Source organism: Ylistrum balloti, unplaced genomic scaffold (assembly GCF_031769215.1).
Source record: "Ylistrum balloti isolate Yb309-2 unplaced genomic scaffold, AGI_CSIRO_Ybal_v1 Utg370668, whole genome shotgun sequence".
NCBI lineage: Eukaryota > Metazoa > Mollusca > Bivalvia > Pectinida > Pectinidae > Ylistrum > Ylistrum balloti.
In genome coordinates this window covers 201,557-229,342 of record NW_026782404.1, presented here as the reverse complement: position 1 = coordinate 229,342, position 27,786 = coordinate 201,557, and the positions used below count along the sequence as shown (strand labels likewise).

The 27,786-nt window shown below is 36.9% G+C and overlaps 2 protein-coding genes across 3 annotated transcripts; one reads left to right on the top strand and one right to left on the bottom strand.

Moving 5' to 3' along the window:
* The first annotated feature begins 258 nt into the window (after nucleotides 1-258).
* Nucleotides 259-26,073, top strand: LOC132557400 (uncharacterized). 2 transcript variants are annotated; one of them, XM_060221899.1, is made up of 13 exons: nucleotides 259-299; nucleotides 8,123-8,354; nucleotides 10,476-10,890; nucleotides 14,878-14,965; nucleotides 15,855-16,024; nucleotides 17,638-17,736; nucleotides 18,691-18,763; nucleotides 20,228-20,284; nucleotides 21,572-21,679; nucleotides 22,047-22,406; nucleotides 22,933-23,177; nucleotides 23,555-23,641; nucleotides 23,958-26,073. In XM_060221899.1, the coding sequence occupies exons 2-13, from the start codon at nucleotides 8,326-8,328 to the stop codon at nucleotides 24,306-24,308; spliced, it is 2,082 nt and encodes a 693-aa protein (XP_060077882.1). In that variant the 5' UTR covers nucleotides 259-299; nucleotides 8,123-8,325; the 3' UTR covers nucleotides 24,309-26,073. The 2 variants fall into 2 exon arrangements, with proteins under 2 accessions (XP_060077882.1, XP_060077881.1); XM_060221898.1 differs by lacking the exon at nucleotides 259-299 and having other exon boundaries at nucleotides 8,024-8,354.
* Nucleotides 1,359-2,876, bottom strand: LOC132557392 (uncharacterized). The gene has a single exon (XM_060221890.1). The coding sequence runs from the start codon at nucleotides 2,874-2,876 to the stop codon at nucleotides 1,359-1,361; it is 1,518 nt and encodes a 505-aa protein (XP_060077873.1).
* Nucleotides 26,074-27,786: the final 1,713 nt, after the last annotated feature.

Sequence of the window (27,786 nt, the reverse complement as noted above, 5' to 3'; positions counted from 1 at the left end):
TGACAACTTTACCGATGAGGGCATACAGTGTGACACCTGTAAGCGATGGAACCACTACAAATTTGAGGTTTTTGTAGTAAAACCAATGTTTATGATATAATACTCACCACCATATAGACAATAGCGTATTCCCACCGACAGCCCATAATTTACATAACAAAAAGAAAATAAATATCCAGTGAGAGGACCCTTAATGCTTGGTACGAACGCACCGCGCATGACCCGAAACCTCACTTCCGCACCCCAACAAATTGGATGAGAAGACAAGGGGAGGAGGGAGGGACCTCCAATATATGGTGGTGAGTATTATATCATAAACATTGGTTTTACTACAAAAACCTCAAGTTTATTTCAATAATACCTCACCACCATATAGACAATAGCGAATTTGTCTTACCGTAGAGGAGTCTTCGCAAACAATCACTAATCGTAGCAAAAAACAGCATAAAAAAACCCATAAGGGTAAAGGATATTTACAATTAAAACTCTAAAAATCCTTTTGAGCCGCAAGGTAGCCTTCCTAAGAATTGACTGGGGGACATGTGACTGTCTGAGCAGTGACAAGAGGACCCAGAGAGTACAACCCATCTGCATGGGAGGGAAGCGACCGAAGGTAAAAATCAGCAAAGGTGTTACGGCCTGCTGAAAGAGCTCTAACCTCATGTGCCCTCACTCTAACCTTGTCAGAAGTGTCAGCACTAGACCCCTCATAAGCAGTCCTGATGGTGTCACAAATCCACCTGGAAATAGTCTGAGCAGAGATATCAGTCTGCCTTGATTTAATGGGCAAGAACAGACGGGATCTAGACTCCCCCCCCCTTCTTGGTTTTATCGAGATAAAACCTCAAAGCCCTACAAGAGCAACAAATTCTGATTCTCAGCACCAGAGACCTCCTTTAAGGCAGGAATCTTGATAGGCTCTGGTGAAAAATTAGGAACCTGATTCTTTGCCAAAAAAGAAGGGTCAGTAAGAACGGTAACTGAGGAATAGTCCCGAGACCACGTGAGACAAGAAGGAGAAGAGGATAGAACATGGATTTCACTTCTCCGTCTCCCAGAAGCCAACGCTATCAAAAAAACGGTCTTCCAAGAGAGAAACTTGGAAGGAGCAGAACCCAAGGGCTCATAAGGAGGCTTAGTAAGAGAATCTAAGACCAAAACCAAATCTCACTGTGGCATCAGCAGTCTAACCCGAGGCTTCTCCAAAGAGAAGGATCTGAGAAGATTGGACAAGGAGGAACAAATTCAGATATCTGAACGACCACGGTAAGAAAAAACATTGGCAATGGCAGAACGATAGCCACGTATAGTGCCTGGAGTTAATTTCTTAACCTTAAAAAGATAAAGGAAAAACTCAGCTATCGATTGAATAGAGGCACAGAGTGGATCAATCTTCCTGCTGTGACACCAATCACAGAAGGCTGACCATCTGGATTGGTAGACGGCAGATGAGGAAGATCGTATTGATCTGGTGATGCCATCTGTAACCTCTTGAGAAAAGCCTGTCTGGAGGAGGGAGACCGAGATAGCCTCCACGCGTGAAGGTGCAGGCGCTCTGGGTTCTGATAGAACTGTCTGGATTTGGGTTGACTGAGAAGATTCCATTTGGGAGGGATAGCCAATGGAAGATCTATCAATAAGTCCAGAAGAGCAGGAAACCAGGGCTGTCTGGGCCACAGAGGTGCTATCAGAAGAACTGAGCAGTCGTGCTCCATGACCTTCTGCAGCACCCTGCCCAACAGATTGAAGGGAGGCAAAGCATAGGCTAGGAGACCGTCCCAGCTTAGGGACAGAGCATCTACTGCCCATGCCATAGGATCTGGGACAGGAGACACAAACGTCTGAATTTGGAAATTCAGAGCTGTGGCAAACAGATCGACTAGGGGAGTCTCCCACACCATACAAATGGCTCTGAAAATTGACCTGTTCAAAGTCCATTCTGTGATAATTGGACTCCAAGACCTGGAGAGGGTGTCTGCTAACACATTGAGATGACCTGGAAGATGTCTCACTGTTAGGGAAAGCCCCATGGAATGACACAGGAGCAGGACCTGACAAGCGAGAGCACAAAGTTTGTGAGACCTTGTCCATCCCTGATTCTCCAGATTAGCTACTACTGTGGCATTGTCTGTAGCCAGACAGATGGACTGATCCTGAAGCAACAGACGCAGAGACTGAATAGCCAGCAGAACTGCCCTCATCTCCAGCACATTGATATGCTCCTGGAGTTGATCTCCCTGCCAGACACCCGAACGACAATGACCGTCGAGGTAGGCCCCCCAACCCATCATAGATGCGTCCGTATACAGGGTAGCTGTAGGGGGTGATCTCCGAAGAGAGACGCCCCTCAGGACATTGCTCTCCAAGGCCCACCACATTGCCGACGCCTTCACTGAATTGTCCAAGGAAATGTGAACATCCCACTGATGAGAGGCCGGTTTCCATTTGGACAGTAGGTACATCTGAAGAGGTCGATGGAGCCGACCCAGAGGGATAACATCCGAAAGGGAGTTGAGAAATCCGAGAAGCCTCAGAAACCACCTGACCTGAATAGAGTCCAAACTGTTGAGCAGAAGAACCAATTCCTTGGCCTTCTGGAACTTGGACTGAGGTGGAACAACGAAGTCGATATCCGTAAGGAAACGGTTTCCCAGGAACACAAAGTCCTGTGAGGGAAAAACCTCGGATTTCTTTCGAGAAGGGATAAAGCCCAGGCGAAGAAGGGTAGTCAAGACTGACCTGGTGCTGCGACTCAGAGACTCTGGATCTAGATGCAGCATCAAGGAGTCGTCGAAATAAATATGGATATCTACTCCGCGACTGTGTAAATAGCCCACAACCACCTGAAGCAGCTTGGTAAAAACCAAGGGGGCCATGGTAAGACCAAAGGGCATGGCCCTGAACTGGAACACTCTGCCCTGAGATGTAAATCTGAGGGATTTTCCTGGCCGATTTCTTTATCAGAATGTGGAAATAAGCGTCCTTGAGGTCTATAGAGGTTGCCCTATAGAGGGGATCCTTTAGAAGAGGGATACCCAGACCCTCGGACACCACCGAAATTGCCCACTTGTCCTCGGTAAGCTGCTGCCAATCCGGCAGAAAATGAGAAAGGCGACCCCCAACGGGAATATCTGGCCTTGGGAGCTGGAGACCTTCCCCTTGGATCGTCTATACGACAGGGCAAGGGGCAGGGAGGAACCGAGGGACTGAAAGAGTCAGGAACTCTGCCCCTTCTTACCTGCATTCTGCTTGCCTCCCCCTTCCTCCCTTGTGACCCCGACCACCCCATCCCCGAGAAGAGTGCCCCCCTCGAGAAGTCGAGGTAACAGACGACTGAGCCTGATGCTGAGCCGTCTTAGGGCCCTTCTTAGGTTTGCCTGGGCGCTGCACCCGTCCAGGCTTAGGCTTAGCCTAAGTTTCTCCAACCGAGCTGAAGCCGACTTGTCATTGTTGACTCTGTCCATGACAGAGGAGAGAACCCCTCCGAGCATTTCAGAGCCTGACAGGGGAGCAGTCATGAGATCCGATATAAAAGGCTCTCCAATAGCTAGTCTTGGCTTCAAGACTGAAGCAAGACAAGCCAGGATGAAATCCGTCAAAACGGCCAGAATGAGCGCAGTCCCATCCATGTGGGCCCGGTTCATAGCCTTGCTGTCAGATAGACTCTCCTCCGAACGAGAAGAAGCTACAAACAAAGCAGAGGAAAAAGAATCTGCATAAGCCAGCACGTGAATGGCAAGGCGAAGCAGTCTTTCCATCCGACTATGCTCTTTGGGAGACAAATGAATCATGTCATTTGATCTTCCAGGCCAGCAGTGGTCCAAAAGGAGGTCCACCTTGGCTGGATTAGATTCTATTGAGGGGTCGTGAACTGCATATCGAGAAGGACTGAACCCCTCAATATCATTCACCCCTAAAAGCAAACCGGAAAGATCCTGCTTCCTATTAGCAGAACATTTGGCTTGAAGAACCTTCTGAATCTGAGCCAATGCTGAGGAAACCATAGTACCCTCCGCCAATGACCTACCTGATGCCCTAACCTCAGGGTCTGAGGGAAGAAAGGCACTTAAAGTAGAAGTCCTCTCTGGAAGACCCGAAGCCGAGGGAGGAGGGCAAAACTCCACGCCGAGGAGTGAAGCAACCTCCAAACGCAGACCCACAGATGGTGAACTACTACAAGCCATAAGAAAGTTAAACAACAACAAAGCTGCAGACATCAAAGGTATCACTGCTGAACACATCAAGTTTGGGGAAAATGTCATTCTAAACAGTCTAAAGAACATCATTGCTGGAATTTTTGCCAGGAAGAAAATCCCGAACTCTTTAAAAGAAAGGCAACTTACACCTGTATTTAAGAAAGGCGACATACAGCTACCTTCAAACTTCAGAGGAATCACTATAACCCCTATCCTTCTGAAGATCATTGAACACATTCTACAGAACCGACACTCCACTATTCTGGATAAGACACATTTCCCGATTACAAGCAGGTTTCACCAAAGGAATTTCCTCTCTGAACTCAGCACTTATGATGTCCGAATGTATCACTGAAGCAGCCAGGATAAGAAGCCATTATACTTTGTAACGCTAGACGTACAGAAGGCTTTTGACGTGTAGACCACGTAATTCAACTCTACTTAGATGGAATCTCCAATCTGGAACATTGTCAAAGACATGTACAGTGGAGCAACTACCAGAATAAAGTGGCAGGGAGAAGTATCAGACAGCTTCCCAATATTACAGGGAGTTAGACAGGGCGGGATAGTCTCTACGTCACACTACAAGAGGTACAACAACACCCTACTAATGGATCTTGAGAAATTCAACGGTGCCACTATAGGATCCATACACATCCCCCACACAACCAGTGCCGATGACACTGCCCTCCTGACACATAGTGAAGCTGCGATGTAGAGTATGCTAGACTACGTAGAAGTATTCACGAAACGCTCAATATACAACATCAACCCCACAAAAAACAAGGTACTGCTCTACAATGTACAACAATCAGATGTTAAACTCAAGATATACAATAAGGAGATAGAGATAGCTGAAGAAAATTAACATCTTGGGATAATCAGGAACAATATCAACATCCGCCCGGACACAACAAAAAGGATACAGTTAGGACGACGAACTGCCTATTCGTTAATGGGTGCTGGTTTCCATGGGAAAAGTGGAGTTACACAGGAAATTAAGGCTAACCTTTGGAATACCTATGTAACCCCAAGACTTCTATATGGCTTAGAGATCCACCACCTGGCATCTTAAGATATCAACACTCTAGAAGTATTTCAAAGAAAAACTCTTAGACAGATCCAACACCTTCCATATAGAACGCCAAGCTCGATAGCCCTAGCACTTCTAGGAATCCCGACCCTCGAATCAGTAATACACAAGAATACTCTTAACCTATTCTACAACATAGCACACAGAAAGGACAGTACTGAATACGAGATCGCCACACGACAGCTAGCTCTACAGAAGTTAAGTTCCTCCAGCTTCTTCGCATCTGTCAGAAGAATACTACTTAAGTATGATTTACCAACTGCCTTTGACTTGTTGAAAGAGTTACCACCAAAAACTGTTTGGAAAAAGATGATAAACACCGCCATAAATAACAAAGTAGAAGAAGAATGGACAGAACACAGAAAGACGAAACCTTCACTAAAATATGTCAATGCTGAAACACTCAAGGTCGGAAGAGTCCATCATTTATACGATGACATCTCAAGTAGCTCATACGATATCCAAAGAGCAGAAGTAAAGGCAAAACTCTTACTGGGAACTTATACACTTTGGAGCAACAGGGCCAAATTCAACCAATATGAAGTCGACCCTACGTGTAAGCTTTGTAGGACAGCTCCAGAGACACGTCAGCACTTTTTGGCAGAATGCCCATCTCTAACCAGTATCAGACAATCAACCATTACAAGATTTCAGACTATCAAGCCGGTAGCCTTTTTTATCAACACAGCTTCTGATGACAGCACCCATTCTTGCAAATGTTTAGTAAAGATGACATAAGACGTATAGAGAGAACAAGTAGGGAGTACATTTTTAAGTCTCATTTAAAAAGGTCATACATTCTAAGTACACTCAGTACACTAGTGTCATACAGCTGAAAATTTTATTTCACAGTATGCCTCATTACAATAGCTCTCAAGTTACGCTATCTACTCATTAACATACTCATGGTGACACAACCGATTTTGCCCTGAATCATGTGAATAGTCAAGATAAGCTGTAAAGTCAACTCGAACGCAAGGTGTACCTCTTCGTTAAAACACCCAGATCCATATATATTAGCCTCAATGCGGATTTTAAGACATTCATTGTGTATAGTGTACAGTGTAAATAGACTGCGCATGTGTGGTGAAGGTACATTTTGGACTTTTTATAGTGAAAACGTACGACGCTGGAAATCCAATTCTAGTGGTGCCTCGACAAGTCAACGGGGGAACCGCACAAACGGTTTTTCAACATTTTAAAGTGGCATTTTTTATCAATATGAAACTTAAATATTTTAACCAAGACCATTTAACACCACAATAATTTCACACAAAAAAAAACAAGTTAATGCCCAAATTCTTCCTATAAACTGGCCGATTTTGCCCGATCCAGTAAATTGTCATTCGGTCCTGTGCGGCACATTACGTTCTGCGAAAAAATATGATATTTTGGCCGTTTTTTATCAATGTTAAACTGTCATATTTTAACTAAGACCAATTTACACAACAATAATTACAAAAAAAAAAAAAAAAAAACAAATTTAATGCCAAAATTCTTCATATAAACCGGCCGATTCTGCCCGATCCTGTAAATCGTTTTTCGGTCCTGTGCGGCACATTACGTTCTGCGAAAAACTACGATATTTGGGCCGTTTTTAATCAATATGAAACTATCATATTTTAACTGAGACCATTTAACACAACACTAATTACACAAAAGACAATTTAATGCCCAAATTCTACATATAAACCGACCGATTTTGCCCGATCATGTAAATCGCCTTTCGGTCCTGTGCGGCACACTACGTTCTGCGAAAAAAACCCGATGTTTTGGCCGTTTTTTATCAATAGGAAACATCATATTTTAACTGAAATTATTAAACACCACAATAATTACACTAAAATACAATTTAATGCCCAAATTCTTCATATAAATCGACCGATTTTGCCCGATCCTGTAAATCGTCTTTCTGTCCTGTGCGGAACATTATGTTCTGCGAAAAAAATACGATGTTTTGGCCGTTTTTTATCAATAGGAAACATCATATTTTAACTGAAATTATTAAACACAACAATAATTACACTAAAATACAATTTAATGTCCAAATTCTTCCTATAAACCGGCCGATTCTGCCCGATCCTGTAAATCGTCTTTCGGTCCTGTGCGGCACATTACGTTCTGCGAAAAAAATCCGATGTTTTTGCCGTTTTTAATTAATAGGAATCTGTCATATTTTAACTGAAATTATTTAACACCACAATAATTACACTAAAAACAATTTAACGCCCAAATTCTACATATAAAGCGACCGATTCTACCTGATCCTGTCTTGCGCGACCAAAACAGATATGAGTGTTTTATGTAATACTTCTTCATTTTTCCTTAAAAACTTGTCATAATGTTTAACATATGACGATATCAATGCAAAAGAAATTCATAAAAATCATTTAAACGGCCGTAGTCTACCCCGGTTCTGCCCGATCCTGTTCGATCCTGCCCGATCTTGTAAATCGTCTAACCGGTTAGCGCCAGCCTTTGTGAAAAGTACCCGTTCGGACTCGTTCCTCAAACATTAAATAGAAGATTGAGCAAACTTTTCATATTAATATCGATTACGATGTTGTAAACAGATTTAGAATTTGTACAAGAAAACAATATTATATCACATCCATATTTCATTCGAGACAACTACAGTATTTAAAGTATCATCGGTAAATTATATTTACGCCAAAACTTGATAAACGCAAGCAGTCCAGCTGTAGTTCGTGTCTGTAAATGCGCGTTAGCAATGTCATCTGTGATATGTACATTATAGATATGTTTACACATAGTAACAACATTATCTTGCTTTAATCATTGGATGGAAATTGCCGGATTTATTTGTTTCCAGTGGAAAAAAACCAGTGGAAATTGAAAGTGAAAGTTTACGACTCAGTTTCCAATGAAGAATGCCGTGAGTTGTGATTCGAAAACCTACTTTCGATTTGTGGAGTATTTCTTAGAATTGCACAAGGCTAACGCAACGGCCACATCGACAAAGTGAATGCTTCAAAAACATTAAACCGATTAACAGGGACGGCGAAACGACGAATAATGGCGTATTATCAACGTAACCATCAAAGGTAAGGAATATATAATTACGGGATTGCAAACTGTTGAATACAATCTTTGTTAATCTTGGCTACTGGTCACTATTTCGTCCGGTTAATATTCCATACCACTGCTATCACACGCCCATGCATAATTTACTTTTTATTAGTGGTATCTAATTCATTTGATGAATTTATTATGTTCACATATGGTGTCTTCTATAATATTTTGTTTTTATGAACTTTCCTTAGAATGGAATCCAATATCATATACTTATAATGCCAGGTCAGACCAGTGTTGAGTTATAGCTGTCAAAATTGTAGTTATTTATAGCTATACAGTCATGACGTCGATTTTTCAAATGTCATGAATACGGCTTTATTTCAAACTGATGGAAAAACATTATTTTTGGAGATAAAATGCAAGTGCACAATAGTGGCACTGAAAGTAACCATGGGTGTTTATAAACCACATCCGAACACACTGCACTTAACAATTTTGATTCAAAACAATATAAGCAATTATTGAATTAATTAGCTCAATTAATACCTATCAAAACTCATTGTAATCTGGTTTAGATTTTGTTGTTTAAAAACAACCTCAGTAGTTTCTACTTGGTTTTTAATTCATTATGTTAATATACCACAATAATTGTGAAAGCCAACTTCAAAAATTATTGTGACATAAGAACCAAACTTAGCACAGATGATTATTAACTGCTGATGACAATCTGATTGAAACCAGATCAGTCCACTCAGATACTCTACATTTCTGTGTAAGGAACATAGGAAGGTAGAGTATCAGAGTGAAATGAAAGATCTGGTTTTAGACAGATTACTGTGGATTTTATGATCTAATATATTGTGCCCTATTCAAATATCATTTGTCATGTAAATACACAACATTCATTATATTAGAGATGGATTATGTAAGTCTTGGTCAAATGCAAAGTCCACAGTTGTCATGTTACAGTCCTTGGTTTATAGCTAAGAAACACAAGGATCATTGGGTGGGTTCTCACGGCATTTTGATTGCCCCTTCTTAAATAATAGAAACAAAACCCTGCAATGTAAAACGAAAAAAGACAATAAACTCTCACTCTCTGACACATACATATATATACTATAGACCTGACCATGTTTAAACAAGGGAAATAACTCTATGACAGACTTACGTTAAGCTACGAAATAGTGCAAATTACATAATTAGAAATGTTGAATAAATGTTATACATTAGAGTTCTGAACAACTAAACTTTACCAGACTAAAACAATACAAACTAGTAGTTTATTTCATTAATAACCGGCTACATGGGCTACAGAACGTAACTGCATAGTAAAATATATAATTAAACAGAAAATTTGAAACTAATTACTAAATAACTAGAATTAGTTATATACAACAGACATTTACCCTACAACTGTGATGCAGAGGTTTCCTATAAATTCCCTTTGGGACGTAGGTGTAATATAAATGTAATATAAACCGTTGCTGCGTGTATCTCGGGTGGAAGTGCCCGGGTCTGGTTACAAGTGAAAAGCAAGTCTTGTCTAAGGTCACGACCTACACAAGTGGTCAGTCCACAGTGAGGTGTCAAAATATGCATACTTGACATGACATAATACATAACACTAAAACATATGATACATCCATATATACGTACACTGTACATTAATGCAAAACCAAATACATATAACCATTAATAAACCCCCTTATGTATATACATTTTTGTATATGTAATAAGCTATTAGTAAATAGCAGCATATACAGATTATACCCTGTAACAGTTATAACCTTGCATAAAATTATGGTCAAAATTCAAACAATTTTTGAGAAGGTACAACATGTACAAAAGTAGCAATTACAACCTTTAAGATTTTTTCGTTGGACATATGAGCAAATGCATTATTGAAAAAGTTTAAGTCAGAAGACAGATGGACAACTGGACAAGCTGGTACTTTTCCTCTGTACTTTGGTGCAAGAGGTAAAAAGTATTATACTCTAATATAGATTGTAGTCTGGAAGGGAACTAAATATTACAATAACAAAGCTTTTCAAAAGCTTGCTTATTTGGTATCCTTTCGAAAAGATTGATGCATGTATTGTTCAATAATGTTTTTTTTTCTCCAATCCGCTGCCTCATAATGGCTGCAGTAGGGAACCTGGACATCAAGGCAATGTTCAATATGGGCCTGGAGGAGGAAGAAGAAGAAGAGGTGAATTCTACTGTTCCGGAAATGAAATTCGAAGTCATTCAAATAGCGGACAGCAATACAACAGTGGTCCAAATGAAGACTTCCATGATCCTCTTCCTCCTCAGGAAAGAGGAAGGTCACACAATGCTAGTCAGGGAGCCAATTTCGGACGTCCAACATCAGGACACAGAAATCCCAGTCCAAAAACCAGAAATAAATCTCCATATGGTCGAGGGATGAAGAGAGATTGTTATGGACCCACAGGACCTCCTAATCCAATGATGTTTACAGACAGCAGACAGTTTTATTGCGATCAGAGTCAAAGGAGCTACTATTCTAACAGTAGTCAGGGCAGTGGAGGAGGAAGACACAGGGTAGGTACACAATTATCATAGACACCAATGTTGGTTGGTATGTACTGTATACACCTTATGCTCATTATGAGTACACACAGAAAGTCCTTGCTTGTTAAAGCTGACAATGCAAATTAAATAGAATTAATTTTGAGATAACAAAAATTTCCCTTTCCCAAATACTCCCAAAATGCCCCCTATGATATCAATATCTTTGGGTCAGTGTATCTAAGGAGGTGATCAACATTTTAGTCCAAGCCTTGCTTGGAAACGAGTACAGGCATCCCAGGGTATAAAAGGCCTACGACCTGTCAAACCAGTTATCAACCTTTCAACATTGACTGCCCGAAGTGAAACTCACCTGTATATTATATGATTAAAAGTACGGATGACCAAAAAAAAAAGAGTGCACTCACTTGATGACTTCAAAGTTGCGTGATGATGATCAATACTTCTCAGCTATCCAAAAATATATTTTAAAAATGTGATAGAACTAAAGAACACAGCCCATCTGTCCATGTAGTCCATCGCATATATCCGAGTCCAAGAGTGAGGGATGTTGTCAAGACACACAAATAATAAGCAAATCCAAATGGTAAGGATTAAAACATTTCAAAAAGTCCACAAATTATCTGCAAAATTACAAAAATGCACAAAATACAGGTAGCTGAAAAACAAAGTACAACAACACTAAGTTTGAATACAAGTCAATGTCCAAGTGAAAAATTCACAAGTAATTTTGATTATAGAAATACAAAAGCTGAAATAAAAGTAATTTCCAACATGGTTAAGCACACAATGCCTGAAAAGAAATTTTCGAAGTCCAGAAGCTTAAGAAACAAAACAAACCAAAATGTAACGGTATGTATAGCTGCACAATTAATACTAAGTAAAAGTTAAGTAATCTATATCAACTCTGTGAAGCATCAAGCAGTGAACCGCAAGCGCAAAAGTTCAGCACACAAACAATAAAGATCAAACCCACTCAGGATATGACATGTTAGTGCAATGTCAGCTTATGTCTTGGTCAGTACCTCAACTACCAGCAAATAAAAACAAGCCAATAAAGACACACTGCAAAATTGACCAAATAAACCAAAGGAATAGGAATAATACTTACTGAAACAGGGAAACAGATGGGCAGAGGCACAATAAGGCCTCCATACTCAATACTTACTGAAACAGGGAAACAGATGGGCAGAGGCACAATAAGGCCTCCATACTCAATACTTACTGAAACAGGGAAACAGATGGGCAGAGGCACAATAAGGCCTCCATACTCTGAAACAGGGAAACAGATACTTACTGAAACAGGGAAACAGATGGGCAGAGGCACAATAAGGCCTCCATACTCAATACTTACTGAAACAGGGAAACAGATGGGCAGAGGCACAATAAGGCCTCCATACTCAATACTTACTGAAACAGGGAAACAGATGGGCAGAGGCACAATAAGGCCTCCATACTCAATACTTACTGAAACAGGGAAATCCGTACTCAATACTTACTGAAACAGGGAAACAGATGGGCAGAGGCACAATAAGGCCTCCGTACTCAATACTTACTGAAACAGGGAAACATATGGTAAGAGACACAATAAGGCCTCCATATTCAATACTTACTGAAACAGGGAAACAGATGGGCAGAGGCACAATAAGGCCTCCATACTCAATACTTACTGAAACAGGGAAACAGATGGGCAGAGGTACAATAAGGCCTCCATACTCAATACTTACTGAAACAGGGAAACAGATGGGCAGAGGCACAATAAGGCCTCCATACTCAATACTTACTGAAACAGGGAAACAGATGGAGAGAGGCACAATAAGGCCTCCATACTCACAGTCACATCAGAATTGCACATCACAAATAGATCAAATAGCACAAAATAAACAAGTGACAACATAAAACTCCAAATAGAAAAGACGAAAGGTAACATAAATAATTCACATCATTGCAGGAGTGTCACAATTTATCATCCATCTTCAGCATAGGTCAAAATTCCAGGTAAACAGCACTAGTGGAGAATCTTGTCCATGGAAGCCTATAGGCCTAATGGTAAACACATGTGTGGCTGTCAACAACATCCGTTAGTGGTGTCTTCCGGCAGATGTACCTGGGGTTAAAATGTTGTGGCGGAATTTGGTTCTGATGATCTTGTCCATAGGCGTATAAACCCTCTTGTGTCCGGACCCTCAATCAGAATTTGGTCCCTACATGGGCACCATTTGTAGCAGAATGGTCATAACAAAGCTGCTGGGTTCGATGTTTTACATTTATTAAAACAGAGACATTCTGTAACATATAGGATAAAACAAAATCAGACTCTCACACACATCTGACATCTACTGACAATTTAATCTTCAACAAATCACAACTTTAACAAATAAGTGAAAACAGTATCACAATACACATTTAACTTTACAGATATATTAGTATTCATTACAATGAAATAATTCAATTACATTAAATATATAAAAGTTCACTTACAACATGTTACGTGCATTATTGTTACACGCCACAACACAGATGATACCACATAATTTAGTTGAGGGGTTGACATCACAGTAGCAGGTGCAAATGCTACAATGAATACAATACATATTCTTACTTACAATATTCAAATACAACATAATCACAGAACGTAACGTTTCAAGAAATATATATACATTAAATGAAATACTGATCACAATATACTGTGCAGTTACACTTTTAAAATAATTTGTTAATATTTCACTTACACAATTACTCATTCAAACAGATGGGATAAACTAGGGAAAAAACTAGAAATAGAAAAAGTATTAAACTTACCCTGAAATATACAGGGACAGTGTTACTGACAAAATAGTCCAACCATTCACTCGGAGAGATAGAAATTAACTATACCGAATTACTAAGGACAGAAAAAGAAATCCACAAGACAGAAACTTTCAACCAATCTAGCAACTTCGTGAAAGTTTGTCAAGTGTAACAAGTCCAGTCCGTAGCTGACCACAACTTACGTACAGCACACATACATATGTAAAGCGCCAAAAAAGAAACGTACTCACGCTATACCTAGTATACGTACTGCTATACATTGACAGGCAAAACGTAACGCGAATTTTACAGATAATATACAAGTAAGTATAAAACAACAAATTCTGTATATTGTACTAAACGACAAATAAATATAAAATATTTTATTTATTATATTTGACAATCAGTATAATAACTAATTAATTATGACCCTGTTACAATGCTTGACCAGTAAAACCCATGTGAAGTGGTGACCTGTTGTAGATTGTCTGAAATTTTACTAGTGAACTCTTTTTGTGAAGAAATAATAGGAAGTAGTCAAGCTTAATACGCAAGAATTTATGTCTGCACTCTGGAAAACAAGGGAGGGTTTATCGTGGATGTTCATTTGTTGATATATCATGTGTTGTTTCCTCCCAAATGCACAGCTCAAGGTGTGTAAATTGTAATGTAAATAAATGTGTACTTCAGTTGTTTGGCTAATATTGTATCTGTTTGTAATAGATTCATGTTCAACATCCATTTCCAGGTTATTCAGTCACTTGGATGAAAAAAAATAGGAGCGAGTAAATGTTCTCATGCAATGTATGTCTTAGTGGCGTTGTGCTGACATTGAAATTATGATAACTGGTTCAACAGGTTGCATGCCTTTTATACCCTGGGATGCCTGTACACATTTCCAAGCAAGGCTTAAACCAAAATGTCTGCCACTTCCTTAGATACAATGACAAGAATATATTTTTAGCATAGGGGAGGTCTCGAAAGCATTCTAAAAAATGTATATTATTTTTTTTTTTATCTCAGCATGGATTTTTTTTAACTTGCATGTCAGCTTAAATCAATATATCACTGGTGAAATGTTTGTCCTTTCTTTGTTAATAACATAAGGTATGGAAACAGTTTGACAAAATCAACATTAGGTCTACCATGTTAGTACTTCTTATTGATGAAAAAGTCATCATTACATGTATGGTATTTTTCTGTTCATAGGATTCCAATTCTGATTTCCATCTCTCAAAGAAGCTATCATTTCTTCTGCGCCATGGAGCAGAGAAGGAGGGATTCACCTTAATGCCAGGTACTAATTGCAGTGTAAAGTAAAACAAAAACTGCAGGCAACGTTATTATACCCCACCTTTGTTTTTGTAGTGTCATTGTCTCTTGAGCTATTTGCTACAAACTCAAACATCAGATGATCATATTTTGAATATTTCTGTATTGAAATTTGTGAGGCAGTAATACCATAGTTATGTTTTACTTTGATAGTATAAATTTGTATTTCAAAAAGCTATTTATCAGTACCGTGTGTTCTTCTTTGTTTTCCTATATATATCTGATATAATCTTGTACATTTGGCAGTTGAAAAGCACTACCTGTCCAGTTTCATGGATTATCTGAGTAAAGCTAGTTTATCAAATATGGTACTGATTATTAGAATTGGCATTCAAATCTACTGAGTTCATCTCAGAAACAGTCCCTTAAACTCCTTTGCCTTCAATTCAGCCCTAATGACCTTTTATGTGTTGATGGGTCGTTAAGAATGTAATAATGATTTGGATTCAGAGGGGTGTTAATGGAACGAATCAAGAGTCTATCTATATGTATTTAAGTATTTAATGTTGCCCATGATTGCCAACTTAAGGTAGTTCAATGCCTATATTTATCATTTTCAATTTTATCCCATTTTAAGGGGAGGCAACATAATTTTTTTTCTCATGCAATATACATGTATATGCCATCGGCAGTTCATGAGTTGGTAATACACATCTGGTTTTGGTAAGGTTACACCATAGCAATGCTATATAATGGTTTATATATATAGAAAAATATATGATGAAAGATTTTTGGAAAAAATAAAATATGATGGAAGACTTTTTTAAAGAATCAATTTGTATTGAAATCATAATTAGTGAATATTAACTCTGGTACATATCTTCAGCTTTGTATCTTAACACTTGTTTTTTCAGGTGGTTTCCTTTTTGTAGAGGATGTTTTAAAACTTCCTTCCCTCCAAGATTTTCGAATTGATGATGTTGAACGAGTTGTTGCAAACAATGACAAACAGAGATTTGCTCTCAAGCGAAATCCAGAAAACAAGCGATTGATGATACGAGCCAATCAGGGTCACACTATGGAGGTAATCTCTGAGAGACTACAGAATAAACTGTGGCAGTAAAACTGATATGAATCTTTGACCATAAAGATAATACCCTATGAATCTCAATATTCCAGTGTGATTGGCCTGGTAGGTAGAAATATATCAAAGGTTAATTTCTCAAAGGTTACACTCACCAGAGAGCTTATCTCCCATAGATCTCAGAACTTATTGGCATTGTTCCTAAGATCTTCAACAGAGGAAATATAGATTTTATGACACACCATAGATGTTATATCAGTATCTTAATGTGTATCAGAACATGTGCAATGTACCTACAGGTACAATAATGTACCAGTAATTTAATCCATGTTAGGAGCAACTAATACTGGTACATGATTTGTAGTGGACAGCCGTGAAAGTGATTTTGGCAAACCTTTTGTCAATTCGAATAGGCAGGGAAATTTAGAACATATGATGTTTTTGATAAAAACAATTATTTTCTGTCTAGTGATAGTTTGAACCCTCTCTAGTCTGTTTCATTTAAAATTCAAATTTTTCAAACATATCATGACACTGCACATATAAGTATGGATAAAGATGTTGATGTCACAATAATCGCTCCATGTGGTCACTAATATTCACATGGACAATGATTGCTGTGGGTCTTAACAGGCTATAAATGACAATTGTAAGCAATTGATACCATCAAATTAACCACATTCATGTCACTTAATTATCATTGATTTAGTATGATTTCTTACACATCATGCCATAACACCATGCTTGTGCCTTCTGACACAATTACAGGCCTCAACTCTGTATTACAAGCAATTAGAATACATGGACCACAGGATATTGGCATGTGTAATGTCAAAGAACAACAGTGTTTCAATTCACTTTTTGATAAGATAGTCATGTCAAGACTATCCAAATAGTTGTAAGAGGCATTTGATTTTAACAAACACTAACCTGAAGACATGTAAAGTCTCAATTCACACTGCTTACTGATTCGTCAATGCTAACTTCTGTGTATACAAGAACAGACATATGTCGGGCTACATTTAATATGGCTTTTGCAAAGTGATAAAGAACTAAATGAAGCCTGTGATATCTTAACAGTATTAACATGTATTGCAGTGCAGTAAGTGTTTCAAATGAAAATCATTTTATAATCGACATATTGTTTTAAAGAAAATGCTATTACTGAGCAGTAGTTTGAAAAATGAAAATCATTTTATAATCGACATATTGTTTTAAAGAAAATGCTATTACTGAGCAGTAGTTTCCTGCCTTGCTAAGATGATTTTAAACATAATGTCATGATTTTGGTAATGCGAACTCTGATAGTTTGAACTGTAATTTATTTTCGCAAGCAAGATCTTGTTTCCTTCTTTCATATCAGTTTTGTTTGAAGTTATTCAGGTCACTTCTGTTTTAAAGATCACTGTTGTTTGTGGGATAATTGACACATTTATTATTATCTTTTGATCGTTTTATTGTCATTTTGATCCAAATTATAATTGTCTTTTAATAGCTTCTGTGATCAATAGCTGTCAAAGGGCTGCACTATACCCATAATCATCACAATTAGATTTTCAGCTCTAATGTAGTCCTCCCCAGAGTGGTATGTACACAGGTTTGTTTACTTTCAGGTAGATGATTTAGACCTGAAACCCATCACCAGTGCTAACGAGGTAGACCAAGTCATTCATGGTACTTACTGGAAAAGCTGGGAAATCATACAGAAAACGGTAATCATTGACTACAGACACTAGTGCTAATACCATGGCCTAAGATTTAACCCTAACCTACTATAAACCATGACCTGAGGTTATAGTGTAGTTTACCATGGTATCCAAATTGCCATATATGTCTGTGGTCTGTTTGTCTGTATAAAAATTTTGTTATCGCTATTTCTTAAGAAAAACTGGGTTGATCTTTCTCAAATTTCATTTGTAGGTTCCCCATTGTCCCTATATGTGAGAGTTTGATTTTGAATCTGATAAAAAAAAACAAAATGGCTTCCACGTGACCATCTTGCATTTGGTAGTTAATGATTATCATCTTTGTTTCTGCAAAGGAATGTTCAAATTTCTAATCATTAAGAGCAAAAACAGAGAAGAGAAAAGAAAGGAAATGGTCCAGCTTTCAAAGAACAAATAAAGATCAAAGGATGGTGGGTGCCAAGGTCCCTGTGGGATCTCTTGTAATTCATGGTAACGACTGAAGGTCACAGTGCCTAGCCTTTACTCTGAATGACCAGCTGACATTAATGTAGTCAAAATTCATTGTGCCTCAACTTTATTTTGGATTGTTTTAAAGCCCATCATCAATTGCAGTCATTTTGAGTCTGCCCTTAAAAAGTATTGACTGTTGAAGATATGCATCCAATGATTCTGCATTCTTACAAAATGTAACCTTTCCTGTTTATCATACTCTCTGAAAATGCCAAAATTGGATACAGGCAGATTCACTAAAATATTCCTGACATTATTGAAGTGGAAGCATACTGATATAGGTTTAGAACATTTGACAGATTTTCGAAAATGGGATGACAGGCATGATCACCCAATGCATAGAATCAACAGACCAAACTGCACACATTTACTTCAGTTGTAATAACAACTGGCTAAGTTAATAATATGTATCCTGTACTAGTGATAACATGAAGTAAGCATTTTATTTTGATTGATATTGTTTTGCAGGGTCTGAGTCGCATGGGAAGGAATCACATTCACTTTGCAGCAGGAGAACCAGGCGAGAATGGAGTTATTAGTGGTATGTATTACAAGGTGACCATCAGGTCATCAGAAGTATTACAATGGTTACCTCAGGTAACCAAAAGTATAACAAGGTGACCATCAGGTCATAAGAAGTATTACTATGTTTACCACAGGTAACCAAAAGTATTACAAGGTGACCATCAGGTCATCAGAAGTAAAACAATGTTTACCTCAGGTAACCAAAAGTATTACAAGGTGACCATCAGGTCATCAGAAGTATTACAATGTTTACCTCAGGTAACCAAAAGTATTACAAGGTGACCATCAGGTCATATGAAGTATAACAATGTTTACCCCAGGTAACCAAAAGTATTACAAGGTGAACATCAGGTCATATGAAATATAACTATGTTTACCCCAGGTAACCAAAAGTATTACAAGGTGAACATTAGGTCATATGAAGTATAACTATGTTTACCCCAGGTACCCAAAAGTATAACAAGGTGACCATCAGGTCACCGGAAGTATAACTATGTTTACCCCAGGTAACCAAAAGTATTACAAGGTAAACATCAGGTCATATGAAGTAAAACAATGTGTACCTCAGGTAACCAAAAGTATTACAAGGTGAACATTAGGTCATATGAAGTATAACTATGTTTACCCCAGGTAACCAAAAGTATAACAAGGTGACCATCAGGTCATCAGAAGTATAACTATGTTTACCCCAAGTAACCTAAAGTATTACTAATTGACCATCAGGTCGTCAGACGTATTACAATGTTTACCTCAGGTAACCAAATGTATTACTAGGTGACCATCAGGTCATCAGAAATATTACAGAGTGTACCACACTTCACCAGAATTATTGCAATTTGTACCTGAGGTATTCAGCAGAATTGGGAAGGTGTACATCATGTAACTTACAGTATTTCAAAGTGTATGCCAGGTAACCTCAAATATTAGAAAAAATTGAACTATAGAGTTAATAACAAATATGAAGTGTGGAAAATTATTTTTCTTGCTTTGTCTGTTTTCATTACTCTCTCAACAATGAATATATCAAATTTTTCACAAAATTACCTTAATGTTAATGATTACTTGCAGTTTGGGCAAGTTTAAATATCTTTTTTAATTAAATAGATTAATTAGCTACATATACAAATGATAACTTGCTGAAAATTTTGTCTTGTAATCTGAAAAACATTTTAAAATATGACACCATGTAATGGAAACTTACTAGCTGTGCATTATATATAGCTGCAAGTGTAAAATGTATAAAAGTATAAATTGTAATGATAAAGCTATAGGTGGATGTATAAAAACAGGTGAGTAAAAATGATCATACATGTATAGTCACAAAATAAATACTGGGTTCAGTATACACACATTTATTTCTTCCAATTTTACAATATTGTCTGGATTGACAAATATTGTTTATAATGTGACTAGGACTAGATCTGGACACAATTACTAAGGCTTATGAATATCTGTATCTATTGGCATGATGTTATTTCAGGGATGAGGTCCTCCTGTGAGGTGATTATAATGTTGGACATGAAGAAAGCCTTGGCTGGTATGTACAGGAATTGAAACTAATAAGAAAACTATTATTAGATGGAGATTTGGGATATGTAATGATATACCATGTAGTATATATACCATATTATACAGGGTATTTAGCTGTACATGTAATCAGATGAAGTACACAGTCATTCCATATATATATTTTCAAAGACGAAACATAAAGATCTCTATGTATGGCACGACGGACTTGAGAGTAAAGAGAAATATCAAAAACATGTCTTTTCGATTCAGGCCCAAAAATTAGAATGAAAAAAGGAAGAAAAATTTAGGTAGGATAAGGAAGAAAGAATTAAACAGCGCATGTCACAGGTCAAGTGGTCAGTCATTGTCCACAACATGTACAATATGTAACCTACAACAGTATGCCTATTCCTGGCCTACTAGACATATACATTTAACAAATCGAAAGTAACCGATGCATACGGGAATGAACACGAATAAAAGACACAAATATAATGTAATAAAAACAAACAGTCACTTGTATTACAGGATGCCAAACTTAGTTTTTGTGGTTTTTAGGTCACGTATGACAAAGTCTCATGGTGACCTATTCTAATACCCTTCATGTGGTGTTGTGTGTCTGTAAACAATTTAACACTTTTGACTTCTTCTCAAAAACCCCTGATACAATTTCATTGAAATTTTGCAGAAACCTTCCCTGGCCTAAAATTAACCTAAATTGTGAATTACACAATCCCCATCCCCCAGAGGGCAAATGGGGTCAAATTGACTCAGATTGACCAAAATGAGGAGGAATGGGTTTTTTAGACTTTACTGTAATTTTCATAGAAAAATTGTATTTTTGAGCATAACAATGGTTATTTCCCACAGGAAATAACTTTATAGAAATTATCAGTATGGGATGACAGTTTTGATGGAATGCATGTATTGACACTGTCTATATTCAGGGTCACAATTTCTATTTCATGACACTTGATAACTATCCTTTAACCTTTATATTCAATATTGCTTATCTCAGGTGACTGTCAAGGCCACTAGGCCTCTTCTTCATAATTACGATTTCCTTGACAGTTGACTTCGTGGACAGATATAGGTCAATAAATCTGCTTGTAGTAGTTTTAACAGCTAGTAGACACATGACTTTGTTGATTAAGAGTACCCACAAATCTAACAAAAGCAAAACATGAAAATGAAAAATGAATGTTTGCCTTGTCACACTGTGTTAATATATCTATATCTGTATATTGGTATGTTATACAATATACTGTAATATGCATATTCAAAATTTGCTAAACTTTATTTCTGTATCTTACAGATGGACTCAAGTTTTTCCGTTCAGCCAACAATGTGATCCTGTCGGCTGGAGATGAGCGTGGTATTATCTACCCAGCTTACTTTGATACTGTTGTACAAAGATACCCAAGTAAGTATTGCATGATCAGCCACATTAAATTAAATTGAAATAGCTACAATATTGTTTACCACTGTTAACTTACATCGTGTTTGTCCATCTCACAATTTTATATACAGGATTCTCATGGTGTATATCATGTTTTTGAATAACACACATGGATGTTCATGTATCGCAATGGCAGAGTTTGTCATCTGTATTAAATTTGCTATCAAGTTTGTATTAATTCAACTACATAATATGTGCTCAGCGTGATTTCTCTGATTACTAATTAATTAATGGATAGTCTTTCTGAAATGCCAGGAAACAAACTTCATACAAATATCTATAGGCTTCGTCACAGAATAAACAATGTATATTTCACTTCTTTCTGTATCAGGAAGGATGCTGCAGTTTGACAAGAATATAACCAAGACAAATGTTCAAGAAACTGCTCCTAAAAGCAAGAAAAAGAATAAAAAAACAAAAAAGCGTGGGCGAGAGGATGAGAGTGAGGAAGGGAAGAAAAACACAGGTCAGGAGAAGAAAGAAAAGAAGGAAAACCAACCAGAGATAGATGTTGACATATCAGACATGTTTATTGAAAAAAAAGACACATCCGAAGATACAACAGAATATTTACATGAAGAAAAAGAGAAAGTTGATACTCCCATAGTTGATGAGAATCCAAGTCAACCAATTGTTCCTTATTCGGACGACGAATGGTCCGAGACCAACTCAGAAGTCAAAGTGGAGGAAGGTTTGATATCTTTGTTTCATGCATATAATGTAACAAACAAAAACATGTTTCTATAGAAATATTCATGTATGTTTAGTATCTTTAGGACTTATTTAATCTTTTGTCTATATCATGTGTAAAACCAAGAAACCTTGATTTAATACATTTGTAATATGATAATCAAGAGGAATTCATTTGCCCAATATATTTGAATAAGCCTGTCAGTATGAGATTAAAAGTATGTGTGCTTAAGTATCCAGAATTTTTCTCATACCTTTCAATAGGAAACTTGTGTTTTTACACTCAGTGATTTGCTGTATAGGTACTGAAATGTTGTGCAGATAAACTCTAACAAACTTATGAAGCAGGTTTATTCTGGTCTATCAACTGCATGTGACAAAGTGAGGAAGTGATTGTTAATTTATAAATCAGCTGTTAAGTACATGGTTAGGTTCTTCTGTACCTGAGAAAGACATATATTGTTCTGTCAGTCATATTTCCTTGTTCTTAATGTTTAAAGTTGACATGGATTCTTTGCACTTGATAGAGTATGAGGTTACAGAAATCAGTGACAGCCCTGAGAGTAGAAGTGCCGTAGAAAGAATTTGTGAAACAAAGTCAGCAGTGGCCATTTCATGCTATGGAGACAAATTGGGAGAGGAAGAAGGCAGCATTTCTCACATTCTGTGTGTGGACAGGAAAGACTGTTTTCTGTTTTGTGTTGGGGAGAATAAAAGTTTGATAACAGATGGCAAACTACATGATTTTCTCACTTCTAAAGAATTCCCTAAGGTAGGGAAATATATAGTAGCCTTGTAACTTTATGCACAAATGGTATTTGATGATAAAAATTTTCCAGAAATTATTACAACTTAGTTGAAAAATTTTAAAAGTAAATTGATTGTAACTCTAAATTACATCATATATCAGATTATAAATTAAATCAAACTTAATTGCAGCACAATTGCAGAAATCATATACATTATACTCACAAAAACCAAAGGTTTAGCTATAAGTTAAACGAAACAAACTACAAAAAATATACATGATTTTATGTTTCATGGATACTATCCTTAGATGTCTTGAAAAACGGGAATTATTTGACTGATTTGCCAGTAAGTTGCTTACTCAGATTAAATGTTTATTATCAACACACTCCATCTTTTCAGGTTTTCCATGGTTGTGGCAATGCCTCTCAGACCCTGTTTAAACAGTTTGAGATTCTTCTTGATGGTACAAACATCTATGACACAAAGGTTTGTGTACTGTGTCTTAATTAATGTAGTGCTCCTGGACTGCAGTGTTGCTAGCTTCTTTTTTACAAGTTATCATATATCAATATAAGAACAACTTCTAGTTGTCATTAACATCAATATCAAAAATGCATTGAACAATTTTACCTTTAGTCTGAGAATAGCTTTAGCATAATTGGTAGTTCTTTTAAAATATTTTGCCTTTTGGAGTCACTTTTTTTACCTTTATTTCGAAGCAATGCTTAACTTTTACTAAATACCAATAAGTAGACGGTTTTGGACCATACAGGTGTAACCTATCTTCTACATGTTTATTCAGGTAGTTTATGATTTGATGGTGGAAGCAGGTGAGGGTAACATTACAGACTTTGAGAAGGTGAAGTTCTGTCCACAAACTTGGCCAACTGACTTTCCGTCCACTACACTTGAAAGTCAGAAGATAGATGAGCGGGATAGATGTGTATCAATCCTTAAGGCCTATGAACTGATGGTCAAAGTTGATGGCATGGAGAAGAAATACAAAAAAGAAATATTTGAGGAAGCCAATCGGTTAATTGGCAAAGAAAACATTAAGGCCTTTAGGGAGGCTAGGAAAGTCAAGGCTAAAGAAGCAAAATCTCAAAGTGAACCACCACCAAAGAAATCTGGGAAGAAGAAAAACAAAAAGTGAGCAGGGTGTCTGCCTATGGATAATTGATAACATTAGAATTTAGTTACTAGGAGGGCCTTATTGATTAGCTAATGTTACAGTTAATGATGTCATTGGTAATCACAGCCATGGTACACACTGATGTACACCTTATACACACTATTTTGTATTAATGCTGTACATTTCCAAGCTTGGGCATACATCGTTATATCAACATCTGTTTGGCAATATTAATCAAGTTGGATAACAAATTTCTTTTTTGAAATATTTCATTTAAGTTGTATATACAGTTTGAACATTATTGTAGTTACAAAGGAGTCATGATTTTGATATATAATATGTTGAGGATAACATAGATATATTGTGTGGATAGTCCATTTGGACTTTAAAACTTTTTACCATAGTATGTCTTAAGCATATTGTGATACTGTCTGGTTAATGAAATCTATCCACCTTCTACAGACTCTGAACTACGAGAATGTAAAAAGGTGTATAAAGTAGTAAGACTTCACAAGACTGTAAACAGTGGAGGTTTTATATAATCGTGACGTATTTGTACCTCTCCAAACTCAAAACTATGAAAGTTTATATAGAGTTACGATTTACAGTAATTGTATACTTCTAAAAATGCAAAACTATTTAATTTTATAAAGAGTTATGATGTAGTTGGACTTCTTTAAACTGAAATAGTATTATGAACTTTGTCAAGTGAATGATTTCCGAATTGTCTCTGTATTTCATTGAGGAAAAGAGCATGTACTGAGATGAAGAATTTTATCTATGCCTCCAAACCTGTTGTTTTTTTAATCACTTTTTTTTCATAATATTTAAGTTTGATTTTGCTTACTGACAATATATATATCTTTGTGTGTTTTACTTAGTATTGCAGCTGTCTGTGGCCAATGTACATAAACCAATTGTACAGTTTACCTTTATTCTGTTTGTATACACGTACACAAACCTGCAATATGTACACAAACCTACAATGTAGACATGTTTATTCTATTCAGCAATGAATGATTATTAATGTTAAATGATATCAATAAAGAATCACTGAGCTTTTTTCAAAGCAAATTAAATGAATGATGGTATAGACCAGAAATTTGTGTGTACATTTATCAGGCTGTTACTCCAAACCAACATTTGTCTTCATTCTACATCTGTAGCTCAAACTAATTAAGATTAAACTTGTGTGTCTGGTCCTTTGTGAGACACTCTGATATTGCAGTTACATATGTGACATAGGAGTAGAAATATCTGTGTAATTCTTAATTATCTTGAATATTGTTAGCTATGTACAATGTTTACATCATTCATACTTGTAACATTTGTTTTAACTTTGTGCAGAGAATTGAAATATCATCACAAGGTTTTCAGCTATCTGTGTAGGATCTCAATTAACAGATCTCTACAGAATTTGAAGTCATGTTGTAGTTACAGTTTTTTTTCTTTTCTTTTTTAATAAATCTGATGGTTAAGTACATCTTTGTAAGCATGCTAAAAATGGTGCAAGGTCTCTGCTAAATTCAAAAGAATAAAATGTTTATTCCTAGCAAACCATTTGTTTGGTGAGGTAGACAATATAATTTTGCAAGTTTAGTTACCTTTTCCAAGGGTAATAGAAGTAAAAACTAGAAATTGTAGTGTGTGATTCTGTTTTATTTCACATAATTCTTCTTAAATATATCCAATTCTGTCACATTGATGTATCTATTACAATTTTCAGTGCAGTGACTGATATATTGCATGCATCAACTGCTAAAATAAAAACAAATATCAACAAACATTTTGGAAGCACAAGTGTTTATATCCATTCTGCATGGCTTTCATTGCAGCAAGTAAATTACTGATAAAGTTTTGAAGTTACAACAAGAAAATGAATGTTAATTATAAACAAAAAGAAAAATGGTTTTACAGACTCTCCTCCATTGAAAATCACAATTTTGCTAACTTTAAATTTACAGGCAAAGTGGACTCAGGAAAGGTTTCAAGGACTGTTCCTTTAGGAAAATAGTCATATTGCAGATAAGTTTCTTTATCAAATCTACTAATTATGCATATGATCAGTCACTGTAATAAGTTTTCAAAATAAGGCAGTTTATATGAACAAAGTTTGAAAGCCTTTCATTCAAGCATTAGAGAAAAAATAAACTTCCAACCTTTTGTCATCAACAGAAGTGGTTCGATACACATTTGACATATGAACCAAGGTAGTAGGCTTTTTATCACAGCATGGCACTGATCTAATATCATGATCTTAATACTCTTGGTTGTTATGCGAGATGTCATTAAATTTGATCCCTTGGACATTGATCAGGTCATATATATGAACAAATATTGACCAGTTATTTGAAGGCAACATTGACAGTAAATGTACGAATGCTCAGCGCTATGCCACGCCATAACTTGCTTGCTATACAGACAGTTTTTTTTTATAACAAGAGCTTAGCTGTCATCTCCAATGAACACTTATACCACTAGAGGCTCATCATTTAACCTTATACCACTAGAGGCTCATCCTTTAACCTTATACCACTAGAGGCTCATCCTTTAACCATATACCACTAGAGGCTCATCATTTAACCTTATACCACTAGAGGCTCATCCTTTAACCTTATACCACTAGAGGCTCATCATTTAACCTTATACCACTAGAGGCTCATCATGTAACCTTATACCACTAGAGGCTCATCCTTTAACCTTATACCACAAGAGGCTCATCCATTAGCTTTTTTCACTATAGGCTCTTTAACCTTATACCACTAGGGGCTCATCCTTTAACCTTATACCACTAGAGGCTCATCCTTTAACCTTATACCACTAGAGGCTCATCCTTTTACCTTATACCACTAGAGGCTCATCCTTTAACCTTATACCACTAGGGGCTCATCCTTTTACCTTATACCACTAGAGGCTCATCATTTAACATTATACCACTAGGGGCTCATCCTTTTACCTTATACCACTAGAGGCTCGTCCTTTGGAAGCTTCCATTTTATCAATATATCACCAACATATCATGACCAGCAGTTTCAGTGTCACGGTAATAATTTATGTAAAAAGGATTCCAAGTTGCACAACAGCAGTGATTAGTTATGACATGGGCTTCGAATATTCTAAAAAGTCAGTGGGTATGATGAATATGTGAAGTTTGGATTGTGATAATGTTGCTGGTATTTTCTTTTCTGATGAAACCGTCCTACACATATGGGTGAATCATCTTGGCAATAGTTTCAGCTCATTTTCAATAAAGAAGTGAAAAGAACTGTTACCTTATTATGAACACTTTGTTTTCCAAGAATTATGAAGTACAATTACGTTATATTGTTGTACTAAACTACTATGAGGCATACCTAGGTAATTTCTGACTACTGAAAACAAATGGAGAAAGAATATATTTAGGTACTTACTGGCTGCCAATCTCATTTTCAACTTGATGAAAGTGCTTTAATGTCTTCCAACTGGGTCATTGTCAAGTCAACTCATTCTCACTTTCTGG